Below are 10,166 nucleotides of genomic sequence, written 5' to 3'. Positions count from 1 at the left end.
TAAGTGGATATTTTAAAAAAGGAAAAGCACCACTTTCAATTTGATAACATTTCAAGGGTTTTTTTCTTTTTTTTTTTTTTTTTTTTGAAGTATCATTCACATGCCTAATTACATACACTTCAGGTTTCAATGCTTTTAACAGATTTTTTGATGGAAAATGTATTCAGGATATTCTGACAAAAGCACTAAAGAAAGGCCCAGGACAAACATCTACATGACAGCGAGCATCAATCCACTTCTTTCCTTACCTTCTCTCTCTAGCCTTACCATAGTGCAGTATGCAGGACTCACACACTGCATTTGTGTTTAAATCCTTCCTAGCTATGGGAATGGCAAGCATTGTGCCTCTAAGGCTTTGCATTCAACTGTGCTCATTCCACTCCTTTCAAGAGTGGATATTTTTTTTTTTCCCCAGCACTTTACTTCCAAAAAAAAAATCAGCAAAAAACCCCAGACTTACTGATTTTTCTATATAACCACATAATCATTAATAACAGCTCTAACTTCCAACTTGGTATATCACAAAACTTTTATCAGACCAGAGATCTTCACTTGAAACAGGAAATGCTACTAGTTAAGAGTCAAAATATCTTTTTTTTTTCTTTTTTTTCCTTCAACTCAATTATAAAACAGCACCGTTGAGAAAAAAAGAAGGCAGTTTTGGCTTCTTGAACATTCCCTCTCAGTGCTCTTCTGACTTCATTTGGACCAAAATCAAGGGTGAGCACTGTGGTTACAGACCTTGCGGTGTCACAGCCACCCCCTGGTCTTTGCTTCCATGTGTGCAGATGCATGATGCTGCTTGATGTTGTGATGCAGTTCAGCCAGTTGGCAACAGCCCACCTCTAATCTTCCTCTAGAGAAGAAAAGACGGTTATAAAAGATGGTTATTAGGACATGAGACACCTCATTTTATAGACAGGAATATTTCAGTATGCTGCTTTAAAATTCAAAGGAATTAATTCTACTGTTGCACTCTAATGCTGTCAAAAGCAGAAAATACTTAGTATCACTGGAAATCTCAATGTTATTTTATCTTTAAAGCAAAAGACTAAATTTATTTCACAGATAGCTAATCATCATGTGCTTTCAGCTGTATTCTGCAATGAAATCTTTAAAAAGAAACAGCCTTGAGGGCACACAGCAAGCATGACTTCATTCTTCTCAACACAAAACTGTCTTCAGCTCATATAAAATACACACCTATGAGAAACAGCAGCATGAGCTGCAAGTCAGCTCTGTACATTTCTGTCCCCCAGGGCAAACAGGTCCATCCCAGGTACACTGCATCAGACTGATACAGGGCAGGCGAGAACTCTGACTTCAGCTTCGCAGTGCACCCATTATCTAGGCTGCTGTTTCAAAAAATGTACCGAAACCTGATCACATAGGAAGCAGGCCAGCAGGATGAGGTGGTGGAGTTGCCCCTTATGTGAGCGCACGTGCAGCATGTGGAGCTTTGCCTCTGCTGGGCAATTGGCAGAATAGGAGCTTGCAGATATAGATACCAGGGCAGACTAACGCTGCGACTGGGGTGCGTTTGCCACAGCCTGCCTGATGGGTGGAGAAAATGGATGAGGCCCTTAGAGGCAGCTGTCAGCCACTCTGACACCTGAGCAGCAGCACAAGCACAGTGCAAGGGGGTTCTGCACAGCACTGCTGGAGGAGGAGCCCACAGGGGCAGGTGTGCAGCCGGGCCCGACGGACAAGAACTGAAACACAGAGGTCTGCCTGAGCATAGCGCCCTGGCACAGGCTGCCTGGAGGCTGGGCAGCCACCCCTCGAGCTGCCTACTTCAGTGCAACGCCAGGTGACATGTTCATGGGACCTGCCTGAGCACAGAGGTCAGGCTGGGTCATCTCCAGAGGCCTCTTCTACCTCAGCCATCCTGCAGTTCTGTTCTATGTTACGGAAACATAGGACATCCCCAAACGGAAGGACACACGAGGATCACAGAGTCCAGATCTGGGCTCCACACAGGACCATACAAATCCAAATCCTGCTAGGTTACAGCTAAATCTTATCTATACCACAGACAGCACATCAGGGGAATTCTGAGGAAAATATTTACCCACCTTTTAATAACCACTTTTGGTTTATTATAAGTAAATATTTTTTGGCATTTTAAGAACTCCACTGAATGGGGACTTACAAGCCCCCAACTACGCAAACTCAGGAAAAATTTATGAGCCAGAAACTTTCCAGAACTTAATTCTTCTTCCAGTGAAGAATTAAGATTTGCACAACATTTATTTCAGACTAATGTGTTTAAGGCCTTTAACAACCATCAGCTGTGCAACAGAACATAGTTTTCCTTGCAACTGAACCATAAAAGCCCTCCTAAAATAGATACAGTAATCAAAATCTTAAGTTGGCTTCTCCATTTTTTTTCCACAGTAATTACTAACCACAGAGTAAGACACAATAGTGTAATTTATAGCCTCACGAACAATGACCACAATGCAGCACACAGCTGCACACACGCCCAGTTTCCAGTGCCACAGGGTTTGAAAGCCACAGGCTTTCTTCCTCTGTGGACTTCAAAGTTTTCACAGTGATTATGAGCTCAGTTGCAAAGAGTACTGCAGGTACACTGAAATTAATTTAAATGCTCTTCCACATTCTAACCGCCTTTGAATGGATGCTAACTACACTGGTCCTGCCCACTGCAAAACCAGCAATGCAAAACCAGTACAGGAAGGCAGGCCCAACACCTCCCCTCATGTCAAACAGCTGGACAACTCTATGCCAGTGCTGCTGCCTGGCCTCTAAGCACGTCCTGCACTCACCCACTCTGGTCTAATAGCCTATTACGAAATTCTCCCCATTTGTCTTCTCTATCCCCTTCCTACAGAAGCAATTATTTCACTTAACAGAACAAGTTCTCTTATTGCACTCAGGCCCACACAGTACAGGAAATGCTGCATCAGAACCCATCAGATTGATCCATAAGTGGCTTACCGATATAACTCTTGTGAGACACAGTCATAGAGCTCCTCAGCAGTAAATGTTATACTGCTATTTATCTAAAACAAAGAACAAAGAATTACTGCAGTAATTTCCCAAGTATTGCACACCAATTAAATTATGCAGCTAGTATAACAGATACTGTTACTGTATTACTTAACAGGCCCTCAAGCTGAGACTACACATAAAAGAAAAAAAGTCACATTATGGAGCATAAAATCAATTATCACTATTATGAGCGCATACAACGTGACTGACAAATACCACTCCAGTTCTGTTTTCTAACAATTCCTGCAAAAACACACATCTTCCTTCCCTCTGTAATCCTGTAGCAACCACAATAAGTTCTGACTCACTTTAATTCCATGAATACAGTCATTCTATACGTGCAGGCCTGAAAAACAGTAATTTCCTCTATGGGAAAGGATTGAAAATCTGAAATATATGTGTATTCAGTGGAAAAACACATATATCATATTGTAAGCACACACTTGTTTCCTCTTCTTAAAATCCTTCAGCACTGAAAAATTCAAGAAGAGCTGGTAATTTCTGTTTACCCTTTTTTTAAATTTTTCTGCCAACTGTAGCCAATATTCTCCATAGTCAAACACTCTGTCTTCTAAAAATGCTTATTAGGTCAGGCTGTTTTGCTGCCTTCAGCTTCGAGGCTTTTCTTATGAAACATTCATAACAAATGAGTGATCCAAAAGTCATGGAAGCAACTCAAGTACTGGTACAGATTCTAATAATTTTTGTAGGTTTTGCCCAAGCAAGCATCTTGGGTCTAATATCTAGTAAAGTGAATAAAAGCTAATCTTCAAAATTCTAGCTTAATGGAAATGAACTGCTGAGACAGCTAGCCTTGTAACTACTTTAAATCAAAATGAACTGAAATAGAAGTGCACCTGACAAGATGTTAAAGAAAACTTCATACCTCATGGCTTATAAGGAAGTTATACAGTGTCCAAATATCTTGGAAACTACTGTTTGGGGCCAGAACTCTGAAAAAGAAAAGGTTTTGGTTTTTTTAAGTGTGCCAAATGAATCCATGAAATAATTAAAAATTAGCAATCAGATATACACTTCATAAAAAAAAATTAGTTTCCTTAAAGAAAAAATAAACTATAATTTTTGAAGATTTTTTCCTCCCACTCATCCCTTTCAATTTTTCTAGCTAATACTGTAACTCATTCTCTCCAATATTTTGATGCACAACCCAATTTTTACATTTTACATCCCATTTTTTCTGCTTCTAAGAATAACCTGTTCAACCCAATACTGAGAAGTGAAACTATGAAACTATGACAGCTGCAGAGGGTTTTTTCTGAAGGACTTGAAACTGCATGACATACTAGTGCTTTATGCAGGCACAGAATGCATAGGACAGCCCACAGCTCCTCTCCAGAGCCCAGTCCTTGCATGCACGCTGCAGGCAGAGCTGCCCTCTGCTAGCTTTCACTCTCCATGCTGTGTCATGAGGCTGAAGGATGTATGCCTGTTACCACAAGGATCCAAAAGTGAACCAACAGAGAAGCAATTCTCCCAAAGAAATACTTCTCCTTCCTAACTTCATTTGTATTCACAGGGAAAAACCCACAACATTCTTGTATTACACTAAACATCACATAACACTTTTCATCTGTTAAGAAATCCTGATAAAATTCTGCCTTATGTTAGATTTTAAGTAAATAAATTAAGAAAATTACTCAACTTAAAAAAAAATTATTTGGGAAACTATTTACTTTCCTGGTCCCCGAGCTGCAGGCAACATTCAGTGGTTATGAGGAAGCCAATGATGCATCTGTTTAAATCCCCAAATCCTGACATCAATGAGAATGCTGCAGACCCAGTGGGGGTTTCACAGAACACACGCTACAAGCTCAGAGCAGGCAACCCTCTCCACTCCTACCAATCCCACGTAAGGATGCTGGGGGTGAGAGCATGCTTATTTTGGTACTTGGTGCCAAAGTATACAAGCAAGCTGCTCATAGCATCGGCTCCATTTACTGAATGTTCCCAGGCCCCAGCTGGATGAACGAGCCAGCCGTATTCCTAGTTCTCTGAATAAACTCAAGTAAAATGTGTTAAAAAGCAAATAAATAACAACATTAAATCCTGCAATGGACTTTATATAGAGATAGTTTGGACAGTCACAATAGTTCCTCCTGGGTTTATAACACATAAGAAGAGACCTAAGATTTGGCTCAAAGCGCTACAATATCTTCAAATGAAAGACAACTGTTTAAGGATGAAATACTGCAGTACATGAAATTCAGAAAACAATTTGGTGAGAGAAGAGCCTACACATTAACTTCCCCCACAAATCCTTAACAGGTCAACATTCATCCTCCTACTGCTGTTTCCAGCTAAGCAGCATTTGGGCTACAAGTTGCAGGAGCACATGGGCAGGGATTTTACACTGCAGCTGCTATTTTAAAATCCCTTCACATTCCTCCCATCTCCAGTAGCCACCATTCTGTTCTATGGAAAGCAGAGACTTTGTAGGAGACGTACATTTGAAAATCTGAACGTTTTCATACACATTTACTCTGCACTTATTTAACCACTGCTGCTGCTTCTCTCCTAACATTACATCAAAAGTACTTCAAAAGGAAACCCATGGACACCCTTTGCCTTTCCTATTAGTTCAGCTGTGCAAAACCAAACTACGAATGGCCCTCTGTCACACACTGCAACTTCTAATTACTCCAAACACTCTACTCTGAGCAACTGTTGGCAAGGCTGGAATGCCATGAAAATGCAATTTGTCCTGGCATCAAGCCGTAGTATGGGTCTATGAAGATTTCTGAATACGAGTAACAGAAAGGGCGTGTTACACAGAGATACTGAATGCCAGTACGGATGCCAGCTACAAAGTGGGAGCTAACTATTACTTCTGGAGCAGAGGGAAGGAAGGAGAGAACCAGACTTAACAATTTGTACCTCAAAAGCAACAAGGCTTCACACCCCATCTGGGATGTTTGTTTCCCTCCTGGCATCAGACAGCTGGCAGGACAAATGCACTCACAGGTATGATATCAAGAATGGACAGGAAACAGCTCATGACAGGATTCCACACTTGGCTGGGAAAAAAAGCAAAGCCTATTTGGAAAGGATCAGAAAATTTACCCAGGGAGAAGAAGAAAAACACAATCTGGCAAAGAAAGCAGGTCAGCCTGCCAGCCACTCACTCACAGCCACTGAGCTCATGGACAATGAGATGTAAGGTATACGGACACAAAGCTATAGCAGAACGTGCAGCAGTCGCTCTCAAAATTCAGCCTATGTTCACTCTCAGCATTCCTCCTCCCTGAGCTGCACAGAGACCAGTGCTGTTTGGCTGATGGTGCTGTCTGATGGCAGCAGCCCACCTGATGGACACAGGGCTCAGTCACAAGGCTAAGAGACTTCACTGCAGAAAAGTAAGCTTCTAGATATGGGCATCCAATCTTCTGTCTTATCTATGGTACAGTGAGTGAAGAGGAATTGCCTTGGGCAACATGTAAGATATGCAGGACAGTTAATGTTTACAACTAACATAATGTATTCTTATGTTTTAATAAAAATATATAAAAAAAGAGAAAACCCATAGAACATGTGGGATATTTGACATTGTTTTTGTGAAACCAACACATCAGTCTGGTTGAATGGAAGGTATTGCAATTGTCAGTAAGTTCTCAAGGTGTTTGTCTGAAATTTTTGATGAACTTTTACTCCTCCTGTATTTCACCCTTGACAATAACTGTTTGCAAGCACACATAATAACCAAAAGGGATGACATGAATCATACGTGATAGTGAAGTGTGGGGTATTTTTCTCTGGTGCAGTGGAATTCCAAGGTCACGGCCCCAAGCAATAGGTGAGCACATGGTTGGGGAGGTTGCAGACACCCTTCTGTCTCAGCTATGTGGGGCTGAGCAATTGATCCTGCATTGCTCCTTACATACATTCACAACTATGATCCTTTTTCTTTTACTTTTATCTCAATCCATGAGTTCTGTTTTGTTTTTTCCTCCAGTTCTGTCCTCCATCCCACTGGAAAGAGGAGGAGGGAGTGAATGACTGTATGGTGCTTAGCCACTTCCAGGTAAAAACACAGAAGTCTGGCAGAGAGATACCATCAGATTTGAATATCTGACTGCTACTCTATACATTGCATTTGAAAATTGGAAAGCAATGTTTTTATGCCAACTGAAAATGGACTTACAAATACATTAAAAAATTGATTTTTTTCAGCACTCTTGAAATCTCAAATTCCTTTATCAAAACAAGGCTGCATATCTTTCACTGCTTACAGGACCATCTCTAGCTAGTATGTCAAAATGCATGAAATTGTTTGCCACAACTTGGGTTAGCACTCCACTACACCCTCCCCATGCCCTGGTTCCAGTTCAGACAGTGGAAAACGCACATGATGAGCTGCTGCCGTGATGGTGCAAGGCAGTGGGAGCCACTGTATGGGCTGGGCTAAACTGCATGCAATTGACCTCTGGGACGTGCCTGGCTTAACCGTGTAATGTTCTGGTTAACTTCGAAGTCAGAAGACAAGAAAGGCAAAAAAGAATAACAGATGGAAAAACAAAACTTCTGTGCCACCTAAAATCTTGGTAACTCAGCAATTCCTCATTACACCGCTACAATAAGGGACAACAAGCAATTTAACAGCTTTTCTTCATTCGTCAAGGATGTCTTGGGTTTCACATAAATAATAACAAAACCAACAAACAACTAGTGCTAGGGAAGTCCAGTACTTTTTCAAGTGGGACTTTCTCTCTGTTTTACTTACAGAAAGAGACGGCATAAGGAGAAAGACTGAAAGTAGAGCTCTTAACATAGGGATATTCTGATGAAAATAACTAAATATCTTAGCAGTCTCAGGGAAGAAAGAATTTACTAACTACACATCAAGAAAAAAAACATCTCAATTCCCTAAGAAAGACTAAGGAAACAGTTTCTCCGCATCTGCTGAACTGTTTTCAAATCAATAGGACTGTTTTTAAGTTAGTTAACTGCAAAACATCCAACTCAGAGATAAGATCGGATACGGTAACACTTCACTGCATTTCTGAGAAGATCTCTAATAAAGTTATACTTTAAAATTAAAAATGTTTAGATGAGAAATTAATAAACGAGTGCTTTCCAAATTGTACATATATTCAGGTTCGTACAATTCAGGTTACTTCCTGCAGTAGGTAGCAGATACCTGCATACCTTGCATTAGTACAAATGTCTGAGTACTGTAGCTAACAGTATTTGCTGTAAGCCATTTTTTGTGAGCAATTTTGAAGTTGGCATGTGAACAAAGTATTTTTTTTTCTTAGCATACAGCTTAAAAAAAGCAGCAACCAACCAGAAAGAACTACATAAATTCACCGGAGACTAAACACACTTCTGATGTTGAAAGGGACTTCATATCTAGATTAACTTGGTCAGGAACCACAACACAGTAAGGTTCCACATAAAGGCATGCAGACCCTCAAATCAGGAGTTACGCTCAGTCGAGTGACAGTTGGTTTACACAGACACCTTCAGACACACACAAATGCTGCCAACAAAGCTTTCAAAAGGTTAAGGAAGCTGTCTGATCCTAGCATTCCAATCACTATGTTAAGGGGAAGACCAGCAAGTCTTAAGATGATATTTCAGAAGACTAGCCATAAAAGGCTGCAAGCACTTCCAATCTACTGGCACACACCTTGACTTCAACAGGTGAAGAGTTAAACACATCCTCAATGCGTAGAGAGGAGGGAAGTGATGCAGCTCCAATACATCCCTATCTTCCAGTACCTACACCCCAGCAGCCATTTCTTGTGATGCATTCTGCATTTCTTCAAACAGAATTTCTGAAGAACTAATCATCTGTGACAAATACTTAAACTTTTCTTCGTCCAAACATGAAGGGCCCAAATACCTTCCAATAGGACCAGTGAAAGAACTTTTAAAGTGATGAAAAACTTGGCACAAACTTGGAAACCTCAAATCGCATAAATTCTTCTGTTGCCTCAAAGAGCTACTTGAAAACCAAAAAATATTTCAAGGATCAGAACCCACAATGGGCCCCTTGTAAACTAGTTCAAAATAATATCTAACACAACTAACACACAATACTCAATACTAGCGTAAGCCATTACTGAAAAGATGCAGAAATACTACTCAATGCAATTAAAAACAATTTTTATACTTTAGTTACATAAAATGACTTGTGGACTGATATAATTGCTTTGGAATAAGTGAAGACTGCCAACAGACTTTTCTTCCTACTCTTCCAGCCTTTGGCATTTTATAAATAACGTAGTACATTTGCTTTAAAGCATTCTGAGAAACACACAGCTAATCTCCAAAACGCTGAGAGCAATGGATGAGGTGCTGATTTTTGGTAATGCTGCAAACCTGAGAAACATTTCATGGCTTCACAAGTAGACATACAAGCTTTGGAGATTTAATCATCTTTCTTTGTTGTGAATCCATGTAATGCACATGAGCGTGTACCATGCCCTTCTGTACATAAAGGGGAAAGGAGCCATTTGTGCTCACTTCTTAAGCAGTAAATCTCAAGACGACAGTGATAAAACAGGAGCTCCCATGATCAGCTCCCACAGTCTGAGACAGCTATGAAGTAATGTTCTGTTTGCATGGAGCCCTGCTGCCAACAGGCAGGTTACATACAGACACTAGCCATACTGGTTATTGCCTTTACTGTAATGCTGCCCAACATCTATGGCATGCGGCACATTGCCACGTAATTTCTGTTCTGCTATCAATACCACTCTAGGAAGAAACAAAGATAAAAGTCTGTACTGCATGACAGAAGTCTTGAGGGCAGGGTAAGATGCACAGAGCTACTGGTGAGAACTCGCCCAAGCAGCAGCCTGTTTTTTTATAATATCTGTATTTGCCACAAGCATGTTCAGGTCGGGAGGTCTGGACAGACACAGCAGTGTTGCAGAATATGTTTGCTTATGAGGAAGTGCACAGTCACACACTTATGTCAAGAAGAGCAACTGTGTTTTTCTAACTGTTTTTAACAACCACAAAGCCTGAACTTCTAATGCCGCTGAACTTTCAACACAACTTATTTTTTAACATTCCAAACTTTCCACAAGTTTCTTTCTTATTTGTTTGAGATAGCAAGGAACAGAAGCTACCATGATTTGTCACTAAACCTTTAGTTAAAACTTTTTCACTACTTTTTCTCCAGA

The 10,166-nt window shown here is 40.5% G+C and overlaps 1 protein-coding gene across 7 annotated transcripts in view; it reads right to left on the bottom strand.

The window, feature by feature from the left end:
• Positions 1-509: 509 nt before the first annotated feature.
• Positions 510-10,166, bottom strand: part of SWT1 (SWT1 RNA endoribonuclease homolog) — a 39,437-nt gene continuing 29,780 nt past the window's right edge. For 5 of the 7 annotated variants that reach the window (XM_090145881.1, XM_090145882.1, XM_090145880.1 and 2 more), the window contains 3 exons: positions 3,902-3,968; positions 2,962-3,026; positions 510-856 (listed from right to left, as the gene is read on the bottom strand). In XM_090145881.1, the coding sequence (XP_090002007.1) occupies positions 751-856; positions 2,962-3,026; positions 3,902-3,968 (238 nt within the window). In that variant the 3' untranslated portion in view covers positions 510-750. The remainder of the gene's footprint in view (positions 857-2,961; positions 3,027-3,901; positions 3,969-10,166) is intronic. The other 2 variants (XM_090145885.1, XM_090145884.1) reach the window with 2 other exon arrangements.

Source organism: Phasianus colchicus, chromosome 9, assembly GCF_987193195.1.
Source record: "Phasianus colchicus chromosome 9, bPhaCol1.hap1.1, whole genome shotgun sequence".
Lineage (NCBI taxonomy): Eukaryota > Metazoa > Chordata > Aves > Galliformes > Phasianidae > Phasianus > Phasianus colchicus.
The sequence above is the reverse complement of the archived record's forward strand: the minus strand, read 5'-3'. Positions and strand labels throughout refer to the sequence as shown.